The sequence below is a fragment of the Protopterus annectens genome, chromosome 5.part1, assembly GCF_019279795.1.
Source record: "Protopterus annectens isolate FY-2018-M chromosome 5.part1, PAN1.0, whole genome shotgun sequence".
Lineage (NCBI taxonomy): Eukaryota > Metazoa > Chordata > Ceratodontiformes > Protopteridae > Protopterus > Protopterus annectens.
In genome coordinates, this window is record NC_056736.1 from 600,968,396 (window position 1) to 600,993,525 (window position 25,130).

The window sequence follows — 25,130 nt, forward strand, 5'->3', positions numbered from 1 at the left end:
TATCCTTAGCTCTCCTAATAAAATCTGTTTTAATCCATGTATCTAAGTACTTCATCTTTTGTCCCCGAAAGATGGGTATTGCTGAACTAATTCACAGCTGAATGTGTAGTTTAGTGCTATAGCCTTTGTTTTATCTTCATTTATTTTATATTCCCAAACAGATATGAAACTGTTTTTCTCAAAACACTCCACAAGACCAAATGTGTTTGTCTATGCTTAACAAGTACTGGTTAATATCATTGTTAAAGAAAGCTTTAAACATTTCTTGAGCACTATACCAGTGAAATCCTTGAATTTGTGAATAATTTGTTCTTTGCCAACAACTATAAATATAAAGTAAATAACAGAGGTGAAAGAGGAGATCCTTGCCTGGTTTCTCTGTTCAAACACAGCTTGTCGGAGAGGAACCCTGTCACCTTTATTCTTGCCTTCGATGTTATCCCTATTATTTTTTATGGAATGCAAATGATGCCATTTACCCTACTCATAAAATCCCAAATTATTGTATTGAATGCTTTCTCTGCATCAAGAGCCACCAATTAGTAAATCTTTTTCATACACTCTTCTCGCCGTATTATCATTGTATTAACACTGCCAAATGCTTATCTACCCTCCACAAAAAATAAACTGATATCATCCTTGGTAATACCTTTGCCATTCCCTTGCCTAGTATAGGTATAAGCACTTAGTGGTTTAAAATTGAAAAGGGTCTGTATGAAACTGAATCTGAGTGATAATTTTTGGGTAACACTGCCCCCACGGAGTTCTTCCAAGATGCACAATACCTCTTTTTTTTTTTTAGACTTCCCTGTTGATTAATTATATGACTGGTGCCAGAAACATGGCCTCAAGCTGAATGCCAAAAAAATGCATCATCCCCTTTGGGGAGAGTGACATCCCCACATATTATCACATTAATAGTGTCCTAAGCACGCAATCGGTAGTGAGGGATTTAGGCACCCAGGTTGATAGCGACCTGACTTTTGACCACCATGTTGCTTCTCTGTTACTGAAAGCTTTCTGCGTGGTGCACCTCATAAGTAAGAGTATCTCATCCAGGGACAAGGAGGTCATAACTTCCCTGTATTCTTCCCTTATAAGGCCAATTATTGAGTACAACGCCCCCTTCGGCATGTACCTCACAAAACACATGCAGCAGCTGGAGAAACCACAGAAGTTCCTCACCAGAAGAATCTAGAGCCTCAAACATCTACCTTACACAGATAATGTAAAAACCCTGTCCTTCTACTTAGTTTTATACAGACTCCTCAGAGGTGACCTCTGTCTGCCATACAAAGCAATCTCAGACCCCGTCTTGATGGGACTGCTGCATATCCGCAAGTTAAGCTCCATTTGAGTAACTCGCACGTGCGACTTCAACCTGGTCTGTGACGTCAATAGGACTTGTTGGTGGGACAGATTTGTGTCCTAGAGACTCCCACATCTGTGGAATAAACTCACTCTCCACATCAAGCAGAGTACCTCATTATCCCATTTCAAGTGTAATCTGGATAACTGGATGGGAAACTGAAAATACACCCCCTGGGATTCCACCTGTGTCCATTCTGGACAGGGGCTTTGGGTGCTGACTTGTCTAAACATGGAAAAACTATTGGCTAGATATAGAAGGGTTTCAGGGCCACTCCCTCTCCACATCAAGCAGAGTACCTCATTATCCCATTTCAAGTGCAACCTGGGTAACTGGATGGGAAACAGAAAATACACCCCTGGGATTCCACACATGTCCCTTCTGGACAGGGGCTTTAAGTGCTGGCGTGTCTAAACATGGGCTAAACTCTTGGCTAGACTTAGAAGGGCCTCAGGGCCAATAGCCTAGTAAATTCCTATGATCCCCATTTTTATGTCATGTCTTCCTGTCTTAATCATATTTAAGCTTCCTCTTCCCCTAAATGTGGCATATTTGTCTTTCATTAAATCTTTCCATTTGTGACTTGGTTTCCCCATTCCTCTGCTTTGTATCCCTTGTTTAATAAAATGTTTGAAATATCTATAATACCTCTATAGGTATGTGGCTGTTTTCCTTGTCATATGTTCCCTAAGTTTGGCTACAACTCTTTGCTTAAGTTGCCTAATTCGTTGTACTATATGCTTTTTGCACTAGTTATCAAAAATAGTTCTAGATGCAGCCCTTTTAAATTCCTGCATATTATCCAAATTCTGTCTTTTTTTTTCTGTTTAGCACTCTGCAGGCACTATTTTTTCTTGATCTGGAACATTCCTTCTTTCAACACTTTAACCCTTCTCAGCCCCTCTAAATAATTCTTCTACTTCTGTCCCACATCTGTTATGTTTTCAATTCCATTTTCATTTTATCTCACTTGCTAACTTTTTACCTTTTGAAGTAGTTTCTGTCTTCCCTATTAATTCTCAAATCATACCCAGTACCCATTCCTTTATTTTTATCTTGGGTATGAATGCACCAGTTTCTATTTTTTTAATAATTTCCTTGCATCTTTATATTAGTTTTTATTGGTGTGTAATCTGATATAGTTGGATGAATTAGAAATATTTCAGTTAAATGCACATGCTCTTGTAAAATATAATTTCTATTCAGTCTAGCTCAAGCATTCTAATATACTTCAGAAATTTGTTTTTTTGTTAATGTTTCCCTTCTAAATCCCCTGATGCATCAGTATGACAAATTAGGTTCCAGTCCTTATCCTTAAGTAATATTTCCTGCTGAAAGCCTATTTCTCACCAAATTTTTTTAAGCTCCACAGTGTTATGCTTGGGTGGAATATAACTAAATGTGTGTAATCCTCCTTCCCTGCTAATGACCCCTTAGTACCGCACATCTACCATTCTTTTTTACCCTCTATTTTTGGAGCGTCTTTCACATTTGATAATTTACTCCTTTTTTCCTTTGGCCCTGATATTCTGCTGAATTCCCATCCCATAATCCTTTCTTTGACAAAATCACATGCTTATTTCTGTCAAAATGTGTTTCCTGTATAATTGTTAAATGTACCCTACACATAATTCAGTACTCTGTGTCTATACCTGCAAGGCTGTTTACATCCCATGTTAATATTGACGGAGCAACCATTCTGATGAAAAGCTGTTGTTTCCACATGTTATACATTACAGTTGTTTTTGATTAGTATTTTCGTACTGCAGTTTACATACACTGTTTGAAAGGCTGTTGAATATAGTTGCCTCCGCTATACTTGTTTGAACCCAGGTCATATTTTACCAGACCTTTTGTTTCAGTCAAAACATTCAAGAAACTAAAAACTAATTACCTGTTAAACCTCCTAACCCTTTTTAACTTGCAGCAAACGCACAAAGTTTTATAAATTTTCCAAAATGAGAGTTTAACTCTCCGTATAGGGAGAGTTTCACCCACAGGCATAACCTTTTTTAACGTTAGGGTTAACCAGGTTGAAAGTGCGTAATAGAACTGGTGTTCCTGCCTATGCAGATGGTCTTTTCTATCCACCTTCATTTCCACCTCACAGATATGAAAAACAACTTGCATACTCTCAGCAAAGTTTTACTTTTAAAGTTGAGAAAACATGCCCTGGCTACCCTTAAAGTGAATTGTGTACTGTTATTTTTAATGCATTAATATACTAAGGCTGCTGAGAAGGCAGCTGCTTGTGTAAGTGTTGACTTTCCATGGTTTCACACTTCATTTATTTTCACTTCTTGCCACTCTGTCAGATTTCCCTGTTGATTCTTTTCCATAAACTTCCCTGGAGTGGTAGGAAAACTAACAACGCAAGTAAGAAGCCTTCAGTTACTTAGTTCCTTCTTAAATAGAATCTTGTGTTATCACTGTGCCACTAAACAGAGGACTGTTAAATTTCTCAGTGGTTCACTGTCATCTATAAGTATCCTGTAAGATAACTTACCCAGATCTTTAGTTATCCGTGTGCAAAGGCATACCATTTTATTTTGCTTTTATAAAGTTGCAACAGAAGATTTCTCTTCATGAGCTGCCCTCAGTACTGGCAGCTCTGTTGATCTCAACTGAAAATTTCCACACTCTCCTACTTTTCACATATATCATCTCAGCAGCAGTACAAAGACTCCTAGAGCCACCAGCAAGATATATATCAGTTGTCTGAGCAAGCCCAGCTTCTTCCTGCTCAGAATCCTTGCCTGTGAGGAGCTGTGTAATGCACATGCATAGGAGGAAATGTCAACTCCTGTTTGGTGTCCTTCAAACCAGAAGTGGATAATGAATATGACACAGATTCCCCGCTACAGTCCCAAGATTATTACATATTTGGGGAGATCCTTGAAATGATGTGGAAGGAAAAGGCATTTTCCTCCTACCCCACAACATCTCCACAAATGAGGCTTTCCTGTCTTTCTGGTTTCTTCCTAGGTGGATCCCCTGCTGATAAGATGATTGCTGTTGGCCTTTTGGAGATGTGCCATGAGCCCAATAGTGTGGCATGTGTATCACAGAAGCCAGACGTGATCCTGCGGCTTCCCAAACATTGCAATTGCTTTATTTCAGACTCATTTGATTGAGCTTGTAGTTGCTGCAGCAGTCCAGTCCTCAAAAAGGCTTCCACACCGTAGAGTATTGATGTCTGCTCCCTATAAGATTCTGTTTGAGGTGATAAACATATTTCAGAAGCAGGCTTGTGAGTACTTTACTTTTACTGCAAGGTTTTTAAACTTTTTTTCTTTTCCCACACTGTCCAAGTCACTGCAAGAGTTGCCAGGTATGACCTTATGACTAATCTGTCAGCAGTTTGTAACAAATCTCATCATACAACAGACTTAGTTCTGCTGATGGTGCATTTGGGCAACAAATACCATCATTACTGTGTTTCCATATCTGCTTGTGTCTTACTGACTTTGAGAATTCCATGACATCCTCCTTTACTACTCTTTTTGATGTTTCTCTTTGTTTACACTAAAGCTTAAGGAAAAAATAGAGGATGTTGAAAATGAAGGTAAACCCCTCACTGCTCTGGGCATGAAGTTTCAGATTCTATTGTGTCCCTTCATCAGGGTTCAAAAACGTTCATGCCATTTATGATGCTGGTGTGCTTAGCAGTATCAAAAAAATAAGAGATTTGTTAGAGATCAGTTGGACTGTGGTCATCTCTAGAGTGGACACAGTCACAAAAGCAAGAAATAATTGGCAGAAGTAGTGATACCACAGTCTCCTGGATGAGGAACAGCAGGCCATTCTCTGAGAACTTGCAGTTGGCCCTTTGGGGAGGCAGGTGGGGTTGTCTGTACCTAAGGTTACCTACATGGTTGGCCATCTAGACTCCAGCAGTTCTATCCAGATATTATGCAGTTCCATTTCATATGCTGTACCATTGCCAGATAGCCCAAGTCATCAAATGAACACAGCAAGAAAAGAAATCTTAAACCTTGTTTAAAATAAAAGCACCTTCCAAGAGGTTCCACCAGGCAATGTCCTTTCTGAATTTGTGCCATTTTGTCCCCAAAGAAAAGATCTAGATGGTTGCAGTGCCCGCCAGTTGTCCTTTGTGTGTTAAAATAATACTGGATGTGTTTTTTTAAACTCTAGAATTGTCTATCTGTGCACACATTAGCAAAGGCGTGCAGGATGCTTCTGTGCCCATGGGTAGAAGCCAGTCATTATCATTTTTGTGCTCTTCCCTTTGGTCGCACTTCAGCTCCTAGTGTGTTTACTGAATGTTTGTCTGTTCATAGTTGCAGTGAACCAGATGCTGCAGTGTTTGAAGGGTTTCCCTACCTGGATGACTGGTTCCTGGCTGCACAGATAAACCATTAACAGCTTGGGGAGTTCCTTGTGTGGCTTTTTCAATCCCTAGAGGTAACAGTGAGCACCACAATGGAGGTATGCCACTATAGAAGCATCGAACAGAAAAAGTTGTAAACCATTTAAGACAAGAAGTCTTGCTGTTAGAAGAAGGATATAGAAGGAGGAACAGATGTCAAAATACTTGGACACGGTAAAAGCAATGCACACTGTCAAACAGACCAGGATCTATCATATACTATTAGAAATATAACGATATCAGCCCAGGGGAAAAACAAAGAAGATATGCCAGTAAATATAAAGAAAAAAGTACAAAATAAACTTCATTGATGACGCAAAATGTTTTGTAAAGAATTGGCAAACAAAAGAAAAGGAATAGAAACACTTCCAAAAAAGGGAAGAAACAGATACATTTTAGAGAACTATTTTTTTACTCAAATATTGTTATCAAGATTGAAAGACTGTAACAATTCATAAAGAAAAAATATCATAAATTTTAGCGCAAGCTACACTAATGAAAAAAAATTTATAATGGTAAATTAAAAATAAAACTATTTACACAGGTGTCTACTTAAACAAAAGCAATTATTGATCATTCAGATTATAATTCTGTTTTCATATCATATTACATTCAATTTTCCCAAGTATCTCTAACTTTTAACCAGGAGTTGTGATGTAATTCCAGTTGAGAAACTTTAATTACAATGTTATTGAATTGTTTAAATGAAGGAGAAGTCTAACTTTTCCAATTCACGTAATTACTTTAAATGCAATGGCTAGTAAATTCCATCAAAATGACTATTTTGATCTGGCAGCACATTTAGGTATTGAAACATTGAACAAAATCAAAGCTTTAGTTAACTGAAATTTGTCATTAAAAACAGTTTACAAGAAAAAATGTAATTTCCCCCAAAATGACTTAAGCAATAAAACATATATTGCCAATCCACTTTTAATTGTAATTTACATCTCCAACACCCAAAATCATGCTTAAACATCAGTTCCATTTCATGAGGCGTAACAAAGGTTCTATGCACAAATTTCCAAGAAAGCAACTTCCATTACAACAAAAGAGTTGTTTGCTTTGAAGAAATTAACTTTTTATTTTCACTAGGAAGTTGATTAATCTATAATAATCCCCCAAATGTTCTTTATAATATGATTTTGTATTTTTAACTAATTTATGTATTTTAAAAATGTATCCTTTTCCTATTGCAGGTTGGGTTCCTATGATGATCATAAATTCTATAACTTATAAGCATTAACTCTAGCTTATTAATAATAAAATTGCCTTAAAGTTTGTATTTCTAACCACATTTCACTATTTATATCATATTTGCTCATAACGTAGTCCTGCGAGAGAAAATTTCCAGAATTCATTAACTGATGCCCCCCCCCCCCCGAGTATAATAATTTTTTGAGACATTAAATGTGTTAATGTTACTCTGTGTACAGGTTGCAGGATACAATAGAAATGACCACTCTCTAAATCCTGGATTTTTATTCAAATAATTTTTTAAATATATTTCATTTATTAGTTGTGTATTTAGAACACAGTGATCAATTTTTATTCTCCAAAATCTATTCTCTTACCAGCTAGAGAAAATTATTGGAAAATATTTTACTGTGTTGAGCTGGTAATGAGTGATTTGATGTTAGCCAAATTAATTCTTGTATTCGTTTCCACCTAGCAGAATAATTAGAATTTAACCTAAACATTATTGTCTTAATGGATGATAAAGCATACATCTTTATGTGTAGGAGGCCAGTTCCACCTATAGGCCAATCTTTTAGATGATGATTTACAGCTATTCTAGGTTTACTGGGGAACCATATAAAGTTCAACATTAGTTTATTAAATTGATTTATACATTCTTTAGAAAGAGGAAGAGAAATAACTTGAATAAGGTGTAATAGTTTTGGAAGAAAAATCATTTTAATTGAGAAAAAAACTATCTTTTATTGTAAAAAAATGTAGTCCATCTATCCATAAGATGTTTTATTTTATTTAAAATATTAGTATAATTAATGATTAATATTTGATAAAATAATCCCTAGGTACTCAATTCTGTTTAGAACTATATATTTGGAATATTTCTTATTCATGTTATGTTTTTTTTTACAATTTGTAAGTACTATCTTGGTTTTATTGTCATTATATTTAAGGCTAGAAATCCTTTGGAAGAGTTCCGTTGTCTCAAATAAAACTTGCTGTGAGCTGCCTTACTCAAGTTAATAAAATATCATCCACAAACAATTGAAGTTTTAGAATTCAAATGATAACTGAATGTGTATGCCTTTGATGTTGGCAATTGATCTGATATAATTCACAAATGGTTCTATAACCAGGGCAAATAATGGTGCCAATGGAGTCCTTGCTTAGTACCTTTAGTAATTGTAATTGGCCTAGAAGTATATGATCCAATCTTTATATGAGCCAAAGAATTTTCAGATAATCTAATTAATCCTATAAAATCCTGTCAAAAAACATATTCCTCCAAAGCCAAGAGCAAATAATCTCAGTGAACCGAATCAAAGGAGTCAAACCTCCTTTTGTAGTATTGATATAGTCAATTGTATGTATTATTTTAATATTATCATATGAGTTTGATGCAATTTACATTCACACTGACATGTATTGTTTTGATATGGCACATAAGCAGGATGTGGAACTCATTCTTGCCCTCTGTGTTGACAAGAAATGAGGGTGTGAACTATGTTAACCAGTTGCTTGTTAGCCAGATGTGTTCCTGAGAAAGCTAGGTCTCTGCCATTGTCTGCAAATGCCATATTAATGGTATCTCATCCTGTCAATAATATGGAAACTCTTCTGTGGCAAGGAGGCCTTGCTGTGGCCTGTTTGTATCCCTGACACCAAATGCAGCAACTTGTACTCACAAATCCTCTCCATTTAAGGAGATGTCCCTGGGATACTGTTATCCAGAAATGGCCTCTGGCATTACTTTCTTTCTTGCATTTCCGTTTATCCCAAAGTTTATTCAGAAAGCCAGATAGTAAGAGTCCAGGGACAGTGTTATAATTCCATTCTGGCCTCCGTGATTGTAGTTCAGTATGCTTTGGCCTTACCTTTACGCTTCATCTAAAACCCTTTAGAACCTTGTTGATTCACCTGTCCAGCAAACCATAACTGGACCATCACTTCCTTTCATTAACATAACCCATATTCTAGGGTCTGTCACCACACTTTCATTTTGAATCCGTGATATTGTCTATCCTGTAAGATGGATGTAGGGACTGTTTACCAATTGCAGTGATATTACACTTTTTAGCACTTAGTTTTAACCTGTTGTTTGAGCACCAATTGCTAATATGTGAGAGTTCCAGTTGAAGCTTCTGAATATCTCTGGGAACTGTGTAGGTTAATGTCAAATATGCAGTCATCTGCAAACCTGCACATTTGTAATCTAGAAATCTGCAAAGTAGATGCTGAATAGTAGGGTCCTAGCACAAAGCCCTAAGGAGTACCACTGGTCACCTTTGTTTATGAAGGACATTCTTGCTACCCCTCACTAAATTGTTTTTATCCCTCAATCAATTTGCTATCCACCTAACGATGTAGGGGTCAATTTGGAGCTCATTATCTTTCCCAGATATTAAATAAAGGCTTAAGTTATTTATCCATTAAGGTTTACTCTCTAAATTTCATCAAGGATTTCATGATTTACAAGGCCTTTCTCAGAGGGCACATTTCAAATTATGCTTTCATTCAGAGATGTTACATTTTTCTTGGATTTAAACTTCTTGCTTGGTATTTTAACTTTATTACCTTTCAAATCTTCTTCTAAAGTGGATTTAAAATACTTAATTTTCTGAATTACAAGCCTTGTGCTTAAACTCTCCCTTAGTTATTGTTTTTTTGTTCCATATAAGAATAGGATGTCATTGCAAACAAAACTTCACTTTATTCATAAGGTAACCATGGCAGCAAACTTAAATTGGTCCATTAATTTGCTTATATTATTAACAGCTATTTGGAAGTAAATACTTCACTGCATTTTATAGATTTATACAGGTAGGTGACATTTTATGCTGGTAGAAATGAATCTGTAAGAAAAGATTACAACATCACAACAGATTATAGGTATATTTACAAAATCTTATGCAAAACAGTTTGCCTCCACAAAAGCAGTGATACGTTTTCCTAGTGACATCCAGGTAACCCCAGGTACTGGAATCAAATTAGATTATATTTAAAAAGAGCTGCCAAACTGGATTAAAACAAAGTACAGGGAGGAGACGAAATTAGTAACAATGACCTGAGAACACTTCAGCAAGAACTTACACTACCATTATATCTATTATTCACTAGGTCATATAAATATGTATATATGGGGAGATTCCTCAAGATTGGAGACATGTGCATATTAAACCTGTCTTTAAGGGAAAGGAGAGCAGGACAAACCCAGAGTCATATAGACCCTTAAGACAAACCCAGAGTCATATAGACCCTCAAGACAAACCCAGAGTCATATAGACCCTCAAGACAAACCAGAGTCATATAGACCCTCAAGACAAACGCAGAGTCATATAGACCCTCAAGACAAACGCAGAGTCATATAGACCCTCAAGACAAACGCAGAGTCATATAGACCCTCAAGACAAACGCAGAGTCATATAGACCCTCAAGACAAACGAGAGTCATATAGACCCTCAAGACAAACGCAGAGTCATATAGACCCTCAAGACAAACGCAGAGTCATATAGACCCTCAAGACAAACGCAGAGTCATATAGACCCTCAAGACAAACGCAGAGTCATATAGACCCTCAAGACAAACGCAGAGTCATATAGACCCTCAAGACAAACGCAGAGTCATATAGACCCTCAAGACAAACGCAGAGTCATATAGACCCTCAAGACAAACGCAGAGTCATATAGACCCTCAAGACAAACGCAGAGTCATATAGACCCTCAAGTCTACTTTCATGTTGTGGAAAAATAATGGAGAAGGTAATATTGGATAAGTTATTGTTAGAACTGGATATACGGGGACTTGAAACCATATATCAGCATGCATATGTTAAAAACAGATATATTACCACCTGTAACGCGATGTTCTATAATAATATAATAGCTATGAATAAAAAATTGTGTTGTAATGTAATTTATATAGATTTAACTTCAGCATTTGACAGGGTCATACACAAAACACCAATCAAATTAGTACAACTAGGTATTGATGTACCCTTGATAAGATGTATAGCTGCATGGCTTACAAACAGGACACGGCAAGCATCATACAGCAACTGGACAGGTGAAATCCTTTGTTACAGTCAGGGTGTCCCACAGGGCTCTGTCCTAGGCCCTTGCTTGTTTAGATTGTATCTTTCAGACCTAACTTTTTCATCTGCTGTGTTCTACAGTCTATATGCAGATGACCTGAAATTGGGTAAACTGATTACATGTCTTGCAGAATCAGGCATGTCTGCAAAATAACTTCACTAAATTGACCATTTGGGCACAGGAGAATAATATGCTGATAAATGCATCAAAAGCACATGATATATGGGAGACATACATTGAAAGGTGAATATTTAATACAGCACACAGTGATTGAAACTGCAGACTCGTTTAAGGATTTGGGTATGTGGGTAGGTTCAGCTATAAGTTTTTCTAATCATAACAACCAATTGGTTAATGATAGTTGCAGAACTATCGGTTGTATAAAAAGATTTATAAACTCTAGGAAATCAAAAATAATGTAGTCATTGTTTGTTAGTTGCATTAGACCCAGACTTGAGTATGGAATAACAATATGGAAACCCTATAAGAAAACAAGCATCCGTAAACTGGAAAGAGTACAGCGGAAATATACCAAGGGCATCCATGGATGTTTAAATTTAAGTTATTATGAAATACTAAAATATCTGAACTTGTACAGTGCCACTTACAGATATCTAAGAGGAGATCTTATTCAGGTATATAAGGCAATTAGAGACAACTACCTCTGGGAATGTTTGGGGTTAAAATGTACTATCTAATCATCAGACAACCTATGTAGAGGATTCTATAGGAATGAGAAGTGTACTAACTGGTTCTCTGACGGAGAGTAGCTGATGCATGGCACAGATGACAAAATTACATTAAAGCAAGTACTAGTTTAGATATTTTTAAGAACAGCCTGGATACTTATTATGGGAACAAGTGTTTTGGTATATTGGCAAGCTAGAATAGCATTAATGCCCATGCCTGAAATATTTATATGTATGTATGTAGGAATCTCAGTTATTTGTTTTTCTTCAAACAAATTGAGTTGCAAAGTGTTTAAGGTTACTTTTTCAAACTGTATCAAATTTTGTTGTTAAGGATACAGCAAATCATTGTCTAATATGCCTACCGTGCATTTAGCCATAGCACTGGCTGCCTGTCAGATGTTTTCTGAAATATATCCTTGAATGATATTTATTTGGCTACAACATGGTCTTTTCCGAATACTTTTGCAAGGCTCTATAAACTGAATGTGATTGGTCTTACTTCAGAGTCCTAGTCTTCAGAGGTGTTTCCATGGTCACCACCCAGGATGACAAGCTTGGGACTCTATCCTACCTGTTGAAGAAGGTGGACCTGATCATTTTGGGTATGAATATTTGGTACTTTCCATAAAGTTAGCTCTGAATGATGATGGACATTGTCTTCAACATACCCACCCTGCTTCCCCTAGCTTCTTGTTGGCATGTTTTAGGGGATGGTCAGATATTATCTGTGTGGTGTAGGTTGTTTGATAATTTTATTAGCTATGCTTTCAAGTGGCAGATTCGTGATTTGCAGAGGAGGTTAGACTGCAGAGCATTAGGTGCAAGGGGAAGTGACCAGAGCCTGGGGAAGCTTCTGGTGCTGAGCAGACTTGAAAACAAGCAGCTTTATTTCTGGTGGTGAAAGAAGACGGCCATAATCATTTAGCTCTGTCTTTATGGGAAACGCACAACTTCAGTTTTATTATCAAAGCAGAGCAGCAGGAATTTATACCATTGTTAATCTTGCAGGACAGTTTGCCTGTTTTATCCCTTGCCCTAGATAAAGGGCTTAAGCTCATTGCTGAGGTGGGGACAAATGTAGCTGGAATCTTACTAGTTGCTTGGCTTTTAGTAATCAGTTTAAATTTAAAGACTTTTCCCTATGAACATACAAGAGGCTGGCCATAGCCAGGAGGGTATAGAGCTTTAGAAGTCAGGCTGGCCATTGGATGTCTGCAAGTGGTAATTTCCAGAAGTTGTAACTACATCTGTGAGCATACTCGAACAGTCAGAGTTTATGGTAAGCTCCAAACACCATTATACTTTACCTCTGTTTCTTACTTGCTTGTTTTCATTATCCATTATTGGAGTTTGTCATTTGCTGTTTTTCATTTACCTAAGTAGGTAGACGTTAATGTTTCCATTGTTTTGAAATCTAAAATTTTTAATTTCTTAGTGGAAAGGTAAGAGCAGATCAAAAATACTTCATATGGCTGACTGCTAGATCAGAAACATTTTTCTTTAGTTTAACATCTGATGTGAAGTTGTTAAATCTCGCCATTTATTCTCGCTGATGGGTTCGGAGCCGATCCTGGTCTCTGACACGGCCGATAGCAAAGCTCAAGGTTTGCCAGTAACTCGAGACCAAGCCCCTTATCCCACAGTGCACTGCTGGAATTACCTCAGATCTAGTTTGCCGCAGCAAGAGAGATCTCGGTGATCCAGCTAGCTCGGACCATTTGTGATAGAAAAAACAGCAAGTTCTTATAAAAAAAATCTTTCTTTTTGTTTTACAGGATAGTTGTGTATTAGTTTTTACAAATTTGATAATAGTTTCTATAGTTTTGGATGGATAGTGCCCTGTTGGCTAGTTGTTTTGTGTGGGCCTTTAGCCCTATTTAGACTTATTAATCTTTCTTATAGTCAGGGTTTTTCTCTGTGGGCTTCTTTAGCCCTGTATTTGTAAACTATAGTTGTTATAGATAGTGCCCAGATTGGGCTTAGTTACTTTGTGGGTCTTTACAAGTCAAGTAAAGATTTTACTGTCTTAAGTTTTTGCAGTATACTAGTTTGTTTTACCTTAACTATGTCGGATGACAAGGAAAAAAAACATCCTAAATCGGGGTTCAAGAAATGCCCAGATTGTGGGCAGAAAATGTCCGTCACTGACGGACACATTCAATGTGTCTAGTGTCTGGGGGCTAAACACCTCCAAGACACTTGCAGCATTTGTCATTCCTTCTCTTCAAGAGTCCTCTTGGAGAGAAGGAGGAAGCTAATAGACAGGGGATTGCTACAGCAATCCCTTTCTGAGGTGTTGAGTAGCCATGAGGGTACTAGCACGTCCTCCAAATCCTCAAAATCCAGATCTTCAGACAAAGTGGCAAAAATTTCAGGAGGGGGGGGTCATCGGTTCCACAGACCTTGGAACCGAGTGTACCTTTGATTCGGAGCCAGCTCTCAGTATTGGCGCCGGTCTCTGAAGTTCCTCCTTCTCCTCTGCTCCAGTCAGCACCTTCGGTGCATTCTGCTAAGTCCTCAGTCAGCCTTTCAGATTTGGACATGGATCGGCTAGTGCAGAAGCTTTTACAGGTATAAGGACTTGCCAAATTGTTGTTGGCCCCGACCAGCTTGTTGGTGCCGAAGACCATGGAACCGGATTTGTCTACTCCTCCTCCGAGCCGTACTGGACTCTCAGAGCCGAAGGAAACTGAACCGATGATTGTCAAGCCCTTGGTGCCGATACCCGCACCAGTGTTATCGGCTCCATCTACTCGGATGTCCTCTGTGCTGACCGAGGACTCTGGGAACCGATGCTCTCCCATGAGGTCCGGGGAGGATAGTCGAACCGATTTGTCGGTGCCGACTCTTCCTCTCTGGGCTTCGGCTCGGATAAGCTCTGCTCCTGCCTCAAGCTCGGAGCCCAGGGTTTCGGTGCCGGAGGATTGGACGGTACTCTTGGGTCCGTCCACTCCTCATCGGAGCCATGGTGCCTTCGATGCTATGAGGAGAGTTTTGTCTCCAAAGACAACGTCAGCATCGGTTCAGCCTTCCCTCTCCTCTCAAGCTCCTGTGTCTGCTTCATCTACCGGTCCCTCTAAGCATAGAGACCCCGAGCCTCAAGTACCCGCACAGGGTGTCCCCTGCTCTTCTGAGACCTCCCCAGATCCCCCCACTGAGGAGGTGCCCAGGAAGAGACTGTGCAAGAGGAGGCACTTAGACTCCCCACAGGAGTCTTTGACATCGGACACGGACTTGGATGAGTCAGAAGGGTCCCCTCGATCCCCCTCTGAGGATATCTCCTTTGCAAAGATACTAGAGATCCTTAGTCAAAGGGGTGATTGGCAGTCCAAGACCCCTACTGAGGACGAGTCCGTGCTCTTGAAGGCTTTTGGGTCTCAACCTTCCACTTCTTGGGTGTCTCCGCCTTACGACGAGCTCATGGAACTGATTTCTTGTAAGGAGTGGGAGTCACCGGAGGCCATGGAATCAGTTCCTCGTAAGCCCAATAAATTCATGTCTGCCCCAGTGGACAAGCCATTTTTGACAAAGGGAGTGCCTGTTGATGGCATGGTGGTAGCTGCAGCTATCAAAAAGGAAGTGTCTGAGACATCCACATCTATCCATCCTCCTAACAGAGATTCTAGAGTCATGGATAGATATGGGAAACGCATGTTTAGTTCAGCCACTTTTTCTCTGCGATCACTGAACTACTTAACCCACTATACCAGACTACAAAGAGATCATCTGAAAGAGCTAGGAGATGCTTTCCAGGGTACGGTAGCTGCAGGGGTGGCCGACAAAGTCAACGCCCAGCTCGCTATCCTAAACTCAGTGGTAAACTCGTCCATGCGTCTCATATCCTATGCAGCTGATGGTTCGAGTAGAGCCGCTAGTTCGGGCATTCCTCTTCAAAGACAAGCCTGGATGCGTCTCTGTTCCTGTGCGGAACCCTTTAAGTCTTCCTTTATTAATACCCCATTCGATGGCTCATCACTGTTTGGGCCCAAAGTAAAGGAAACTTTAACCAGGTGTGAGCAGGAAGGCAAGACCTTATCTGCTACTGGAGTCCGTTTTTCTACCCCTACTCGGCCCTACCCCAAGGGCCCTAGGGGATGGAAAATGTGGTTCCGAAAAGCACAGGGAGCCTTTCAGGACACACATGGAGAAACCCCCTCTAGAGGCAAAGGAGGGGGTTATAACGGAAGACGCCGCCCCCGCGGCAGAGGGGGTCCGCAGCAACAGGGTGACAGGGGTCAGTTCTCTGGTCAACCCTACCAGCGCCCGTGAAAGGGGGCCCGACTGTTCGGCTCTGGAGGCAGTCGGGGGTCGCTTGTCTTTGTACCCAGAAGCTTGGCTAAACATAACATCAGCTACCTGGGTACAAAGCATAATTTCCAGAGGATATTTTATACTGTTCTCTTCCCCTCCCATTCCTGTAAACAGAATCCCAGATGTTCCACCCAATCTCAGGGAACAAGCAATTGTACAGGTCCACAGATTGCTAGAAAAAGAGTCATTCAACCAGCCCTAGCAGACCAAGTTGGATTCGGAACTTACTCAAGATTCTTTTTGGTACCAAAGAAAACAGGGGACTGGAGACCTATCTTGGACCTCAGCAGACTCAACCAGTTCATAAAGAAAGAGAAGTTCTGAATGGTCACGCTTCAGTCCATTCTTCCCTTCCTAGGGAAAGGCGTTTGGATGTGCTCCATAGATTTCAAGAACGCGTACTATCCCATAAAGATGAACAGACACTCCAGAGATCATCTGCATTTCTGGCTGGGAGCTAATCATTACCAGTTTCGATCCCTGCCCTTTGGTCTCACTACAATCCCCAGAGTGTTCACTAAATACATGGCAGTGGTCACGGCTCACCTGAGACATCTAGGATTCCAGGTGTTTCCATACCTAGATGATTGGCTCCTCACCGCTACCACCAGGCATCAATTGGCTCAGGCAACGCAATACACTCTGACACTCTGCCATCAATTAGGCATTACAGTCAACTGCGAAAAGTCTGCCTTATCGCCATCGCAGCATACCGTTTTTATAGGAGCAGAGTTAGATACCTCAACTACCACTCTACGTCTTCCTATTGAAAGACTCTCACTTCTCCGCCAACATGTCAGCTCATTGGTGTCAAAGAACAAAGCTACAGCAGCAGAGGTATTGAAGGTACTAGGTTTGATAGCGGCAGCAATACTGGCTGGACCACTTGAAAGGATGCATATGTGAATTCTTCAATGACTCCTCTTTGCTCATTGGTCGTACCCGAAACTATCGATGCACCACATGATTCTCATCACGGATTCTTGCAAGAGAGACCTTCCGTGGTGGTTGACGTCTCTTCATATCACAATCGGAAGACCCTTTGTCCCCCCCCCCCCCCCAGTAGCCACTGTGACCACAGATGCTTCCCTGATAGGGGGGGGGGCATTTTCAGGGAAAGACTGCCCAAGGCACATGGACAGATCAAAAATCACATCTGCACATCAGTGTTCTAGAGTTGAGAGCGGTACTTCTGGCGTTGCAGTACTTTCAGGAATCTCTCCCTCTAGGAACTATTGCAATTCAGACTGACAACATGTCAGTAGTCTGGTACTTGAACAAGCAAGATGGAACCAAGTCTTACCCCCTTTGTCGAGAAGCCCTCGGGTCTGGCAATGGGCTGTGTCATCCCAGAGTTTTCTGTTAGCAACGCACATCCCGGGGAAATCCAACGTGATAGCGGACAAGCTAAGCAGGGCGATATTGCTCCCTCACGAGTGGTCTCTCAAACAACATGTTGCATTGTTGATTTTCCGCAGATGGGGCGAGCCTTGCTGAGACCTCTTTGCCAGCCACATCAATTCAAAATACAGAAGCTACTTTGCCTTAATACCACCTCCCGGTCATCCCCGGAGAGATGCACTTTTACACGATTGGCCCCCGGGTCTCCTTTATGCATTTCCACCCTTCCCATTGATACCCAAATTTTTACAGAAAGCAAAATCGCTGGGAAGGACTGTTATTCTCATAGCCCCCTACTGGCCTCGACAGATTTGGTTCCCGTTTCTCCACCATCATCTGTTGTAAGATCGATGGATCCTGGACCCAGTTCCGGACCTTCTGATGCACCCGTCAGGGGGCCTCCATCCTTCACTGCAGTCCCTGAAACTGACTGCTTGGCTAACCCACTTCCCCTAATTGCCAGGCTTCATTCAATTTCAGAAGATACAAGACAAATTCTCTTGACTTCTCACAAGCCATCTACCAGGAAATTATATGGCAGTAAATGGAAAAGGTTCTCAATTTGGGCCAACACGCAGAAAATTGACCCTTTCCGAGCTCTATCATCACCTATTGTAGAATTCTTGACAACGGTTTTTAAGGAAGGGGCAGCAGCTGCTACAGTTCGAGTCCAGTTAGCTGCCATCTCAAATTTTTACCTTGGGTTTGGTGGCTGAAATGTTATGGGCCATAAATTATCCAAGACTTTTCTTAAAGGCGTTCTTCACATGAGACCTTCTATCAAAATTCCCTATTCTCCCTGGAATTTAAACTTTATGCTGTCTCAAATTATTTTTCCCCTTTTGAACCAGCATCTTCTTGTGATCTCAAATATTTATTCTGGAAAACTATTTTTCTTATGGTCATTATTTCTGCCCACAGTGTGTCAGAACTTCAAGCATTATCTATTAAACCACCTTACATGATTTTCCATGCTGATAGAGTATCTAACAGAACAAGCCCCTCATTTTTACCTAAAGTCTGTTCTGAATCAAATATCAGTCAGGTCATTGAGCTGCCACTCTTTTTTTTCCCAACCACTCTAGCAAATTGGAATACATGCTGCACAAACTTGATGTACACAGACAGCTCAGATTTTATCTTGACAGTACTAAGGATATTAGAAAATCAGATCAGCTTTTTGTATCCTTCTCAAAAGCCAGAAAAGGCAATCCAGTGGCTAAAACAACCTTATCTAAATGGTTATCCGATTGTATATCCTTTGTTTATGAGAATGCGAGCATGCCATTAACACACAAACCTAAGGCTCATTCTACCAGAGTGTGTCTCTACGTCTTCTGCTTTTCAAGCTGAATTGCCCCTTGACAATATTTGCACTGCAGCCACTTGGTCTAAGCCTCATACCTTTATCACGCATTACAAAGTAGATAAGGCTTCAAGGGACAGGTCTTCCTTTTGGTTCCACGGTACTGAAGAACATACTTCCATGAGCCACCCAAGATTGAGCGTGCTAGGGAACGCTACCCATCAGTGAGAATAAACGGCGAGATTTAACAACGTCACATATAGAAGTTATGTACTTACCATAATGTTCCATGTGAGTTGTTTATCTTGCCTTTATTCTCACGTCCCTCCCTCCTCCCCCCTCCTGGCTGACTTGACTTAGAGGCTAGTACCATCCTGGTTATTCAATATTTCTTCTTTCCCTTCGGGAAGTGTTCTTGGTAGAAATAAATAAAAGGGTGTGTGTATATATGTATATATATATATATATATATATATATACATATATATATATATATATACATATATATATATATATATATATATATATATATATATATATATATATATATATATATATATGTCTATATATACATATATATATGTCTATATATACATACATATATATATGTCTATATATAGATATATATATATGTCTATATATACATATATATATATATATATATATATATATATATATATATATATATATATATATATATATATATAGATATATATATATATATGTCTATATATATATATATATATATATATATATGTCTATATATATATATATATATATATATATATATATATATATATATATATATATATATATATATATATATATATATATATATATATATATATATATATATATATATATATATATATGTATATATATATATATATATATATATATATATATATATATATATATATATATATATATATATATATATATATATATATATATATATATATATATATATATATATATACACACACACACACATACACACTGTTACTCGCAGCAAACAAGATCTGAGGTAATTCCTGCAGTGCATTGTGGATAAGGGGCTTGGTCTCGAGCTACTTGCAAACCTTGAGCTTTGCTATTGGTCGTGTCGGAGCCAAGGATTGGCTCCGAACCCATCAGTGAGAATAAAGGCGAGATAAACAACTCACATAGAACGTTATGGTAAGCACATAACTTCTGTTTAACAACCAAAGAATTGTCATTTTATTTATATCTAGCTTGTTCTGTAAGTTTAGATTCTGTAATGAATATTCATGCAGGTCCTGCCTACCTTTATTATCTGCCACCTGTCATTTCATTGCTGCTTGGTACCTGGAGTGTATGACACTATCTGTAGTTGCAGGATTAATGTATCTGCCATTAATGCGATATCCCTCTACTGAGCTGGGGATTTTCTCTGTTTTAAAGTATTATGCCACAGAAGTAGAGCTGCAGGAATGTTTGCCACTTAACCCACTGACATTACATTTTTTGTTTGTTAACCAGGTATGTAGCTGGTTCCTGAGAACATCTATGGACACATCCTAGGCCACAGACAAAAGAACAGTATATAAGATTATCATATAACAAAGTTCTTTAAAAGATAAGAGTGATATTTAAAAAAAATTACTTCCACATTTAGTACATTACAGAGCATTTATTAAACTTTAGACTGACAGAAGGATTTCTGTTTCTTTTTGAATACAGTAATAAGTATGTGAGTGCACACAAATCTTTTAGAACACATCAGAAATCAGAGACAGTATTGAAAATGCTATTGTTATTATTTCTGTCAATCTCCAACTTAAGAAAACAGAAAAAAGGCGACAAACTTGTGTGCTTATTTTGAAGTCCTGTTGTAAGGAAGCATGATGAAAGCTAAAAGCTTTGAGCTTTATTTTTGTTCCTACTTGTTAATTCCTATTTAATAACAGTTTAATAACTTTATTCTGAAGTAGGAGTGGTAGCTAAGTCAAGTCACTAGCTTTATGTTTGAGAATGAAACTGGAAATTCTGGTTTGCTTAATTTGCTGTTTTATAATATTGTCTTGTTTCTTAAATCTATAGTGTCCCACTTAGAAATGTATCTCGTTATGAATAATGAGTAAATGTCATGGATTTCTTTAATTTTTCTTTGTGTTAGGTACTTAAAAATGCAGTTGGTTGTGAACTCAGTTTACTTTAAGCTCTATTTTTCTTAAGCTGGTCATAAACTGATCTGCAAACAAATTGGCTAGTCCCCATATATGCATATATCATTGGAAGTCTAGTAATGTCCTGCGATGGACAGAGCATGCGTCTTACTATCTAGTCCTCTAGCCGTGTACAGTACAGCTTGCTGTTTATAACCATATGTAATGTAAAGGCCTGTAGGAGCATGATGCAGTGAATTTGCTTTGCATGTTACATAGTATTAGATTAATACTGACATAAATGTGGTGCTTCTGAGTCTTAACTGTAGCTTATTTCTCTTGACACTTACAGAAATATGCCTTAAGACTGATAGGAAGCTGTAGGGATGCATGTCAATGTTTTTTTTTCTTCTCCCATTTCATGGCTATGATCATCAGAGTGAGATGAAACTCATTTAAGGTACAAATTAACACATTATATGGATTACATCTATATTACCAGAAGTGTGACATGAACTTAATGTCTGTTTCAGAGGAACCACCAATGAAAAGGCAGTTGCTATCAGAATTTAACAGAACACTTGGTCTGAAGTCATCAGTCAGCACTCCAGATGGTAATGTTCTTTATATACACATTATTATTATTGTTGTTGTTATTATTATTACTGTTAATATTTTTTATTATTTTTATTATATTGTTTACTGGGTAATACCCAATGCAGATTTCTGCGCTGGTCTAGTTTTGGTTTAGTTTTCATCAAAAGTCAAATTCTAATCTAATTCAAAGTCACAAAGTGCATGTGTGAAAGTTGTAGGCATTATACTTAGGTTAGCCACTCATTTGCGATTCCTTTCTATAACCACTTTACTACTAATCATTTTTAAGAAGCTTGTGCTCCTTTAATTGGCTATTTTTCATGTATTCTTATTCTTTGTCTAGAAAGAACAGTATCTACTAAATGGTTTGTGTTTTCATAAAACTGAGTGGTGCTGGGCCACTTGCCTGTAAAGTATATTCATCTGTTCTAGCTTCAAAAGCAGTGAAACAACTGCTTTTTGAATTTTAGTGACAAAGGAAAATGTATTTTAATGCCATTTTTGTGCAGTAGTAGTTCAACAAAATGAAAATCTTTATGCTATGCAGGAACACCGGGCTGAGTTCAGAATTGGACAGTATTGATCAGTGTATTACCCCAGTAAGCATGCAAAAATAAATTTATTCCTTATATTATTAACAACACTATGTGTTCTCAATAGGGTTTAGGTTTGCTAAGGTGATAGGTAATGGTAACCCTTTGTTTTTGGATGCTGTAGTTTGTCATTTTTAAGGGATATTTTGACTTTAATTTGAATCTGCCTATAACTGCTCCAAGTTCCATGATGCTTTCATATTTTTTTGTTATAAAATGGTCAGGACATTTGGTTAATGAAGTATTATACAGTGCTTGTGTTAAGCGTAAAACAAAGAGTAGTATCTCATGTGTTGTGATAATTCAGATACTGGTTTTAAACTATATCTGTGCTGTAACTTTTAAATTGATGAGATCTCGCTTTCAGAAGCAAGTATTTTTACTTATGCTGTTATGGCAACACCATGATTTTGTTAATCTGATATTTGCCAAGTTTAGCAGCCAGAATATGTGACATATATGGTTGTTAGAAACCGAATGCAGAGTTTTGAGCAGTCTTTTTGGTATTTTGGCCTGCTGGTGGCCTCTACCAGTATTGGGCTATAAATATATATATATATATATATATATATATATATATATATATATATATATATATATATATATATATATATTATATATATATATATATTTCAGGTATAAAGATGCACATCATCGTGTGTGTGTGTGTGTGTGTGTGTGTGTGTGTGTGTGTGTGTGTATATATATATATATATATATATATATATATATATGTATGTAATTTCATGTGTCTGTATTTTGTTGCTTTATTATTTGCAGCATTGTACAGAATTATTAAGTATTCGAAAGCAATCCAAGCAAGGCAGGCAGTCCGTTTCCAGTCGAAAATCCTTTATTAACTACACAGACAAGCAATTCAAGTTAAACAAAAAGAGTAATAGTTTCCTGACAAGTTTTCTAAATACATATATAGTGTTGCCACCTTTTCAAATAGCCAAAATGGGACATTTTTGGGACACACATCAGATTTTACAGGCCGACACATACCCACGGTCATTACAAAGGATAGAACTTAACTTTTTTTCCTAAATAAAAGCTTATTCTTGTAGCAGTTTAGTTGCTTATTATGTTTCTTGAAACATTTAGGTATTTTAGATACAGAAATAACTATTTTATGCAACTGTTACATAAAATATGGGACCTAATTATGCCCTACAATCTTAGGACATTTGCCCTTTTTAATATTTTTTGTCAGGACACAACTGCCCATACAGGGACTGTCCCTCTCAAAGTGGGACAGGTGGGGTGGTTTATTATGCTGTAAAACAGTGTTATTGGTACACATGTTAAATTCACATCCCTTCCCCCATCAGTGTGGCATTCAAGCTGGTCCTGCCCTACTTAGTAGCTGTCATAATAATGTAGCCCTTATGTACTTTAAATAAAATTTATAATGATGTGGTACCTCTTATTTAACCAGATTATTAAGTAGATTATTAAGTCTGATTTTATCCAAGACAATAACTACATGGTTGGAAATATATCAACCTTAGTCTATTTGGCAATCAAAAAAATATATATAAATATATACATAAACACTTTGCATGTAAAAAAATCATTGCAAAAATCATGTTCTATTTTCATAACCTGTTGTTAACAAAGATCTCTTTTATCCTAGACGACTCAGGTCTGTGTACAAGAACCCTAAAAACTATCTATAAAACTATTATTGTATAATTAGTTAATATTCTTATTACACATCATTTGGAATAAAGTGGAAAAAAGAGAACCAGAAAAAGAAAAAACATAATAAGAAAAAACTGAATCAGACATTAGCAAGGGTGGGGATTTTACCTAGTTGGCCACTGTATGATGCCAGGTACAGTTAAACCTTGTCTTCAGGAGGCTGTATCCTTTCTGGAAACTTTTAATCTAAATTGGGGAACTTTTGAGCAGATCTGTTAGGTGTTGAGGAAAAAAAACTGAATGCCATTCTTCACCTTATTCAATTGCTTTGGGATACAGTTGACATTTAGACAACATTCTGAGAAAGCCTGCTCAGTTCTGTAGGCTGGAAGAAAATTAAGTACTTATGCAAGAACCTGGTGGTGAATGGGCCCAGAGTAATCTTGGTGGATGCTATCAGATGCTTAAAGTTGGTGCCACAAATAGAACCATATAATGGATAGATGTGGAATAAAGTATATAAAGCTTTTTTTGTGTGTGTGTGTGGGGGGGGGGGGGTTTACAGGACTTTTTGCTGTCAAGGGAACATTATAAAGCAAACTGAAGATGTGTGTGAGGTGATTTCTGACTTTGCTCTCTAATAGACTTTTATAGCTATTGCAGGCCCCACCAAAGGTTAGTAATGCTGTTAAATATGGTTATTATAAATCCCTGTACTAAGGCTACTGCCTCTGTCTCTGTAATCAGAATGGAAGTGTGGCTAGAGATTCAGCCTTTGCTCAAGTAACGTAAAGGATATTTTTGTGATGCATCTGTCAGCAAAGAGTGATTTGCTTGTGTTCCCCTCACATGAATTATTTAAAAAGCTAGAGGAAATCTGGCAGAATTATTCAGTCAGCAAAACAATATTTTTATTCCCTCATACCCAAATGCAGTAGGAAATTTCTCACCAAGTGGCAATCCTTTAATTTAAAGGCAATCTCACAATGAGCAATTTAAACAAGAGAGAACTTTTAAAAATGGCCTTTTGAAAGGTATCACAGGCTGAGATAGGCATGTGGCCAGGGTAGCAGTGTCCTGCCCAGGCAAGTGTCTGCCTACAAATTCTTACTATTCTAATCTGTCAACCCTCCCTTCTCCTTCCAATTAAGAAGAAAGCTGCCTCACGTCAAAGTCCAGTGGATCAAGATGAGCAAAGACCTGCTGATGAGGAAGTTCACAATCACAGAATACACAATAAAATTCTGCCAGTTGTGGGAATGCCCTGTTCCACCAGACCAGATGGGTCTAGAAGAGCCTGTTTTAGAAGACATGCTCTCCTAGGGGGCCAGGGAAAGTTTTTTTGCCTTTATATTGCAAATGTTAATATTAGTTGGTCATATTTTCAAATGAAAATACATGAGGGGACCA

The 25,130-nt window shown here is 38.1% G+C and overlaps 1 protein-coding gene across 1 annotated transcript in view; it reads left to right on the forward strand.

Annotated features, from left to right (window-relative positions):
- LOC122803238 (breast cancer type 2 susceptibility protein homolog) overlaps nt 1-25,130 on the forward strand; it is a 222,746-nt gene that overhangs the window by 51,365 nt on the left and 146,251 nt on the right. Inside the window, exon 2 of the mRNA XM_044072836.1 lies at nt 21,417-21,497. Coding sequence (XP_043928771.1) covers nt 21,417-21,497 — 81 coding nt within the window. The remainder of the gene's footprint in view (nt 1-21,416; nt 21,498-25,130) is intronic.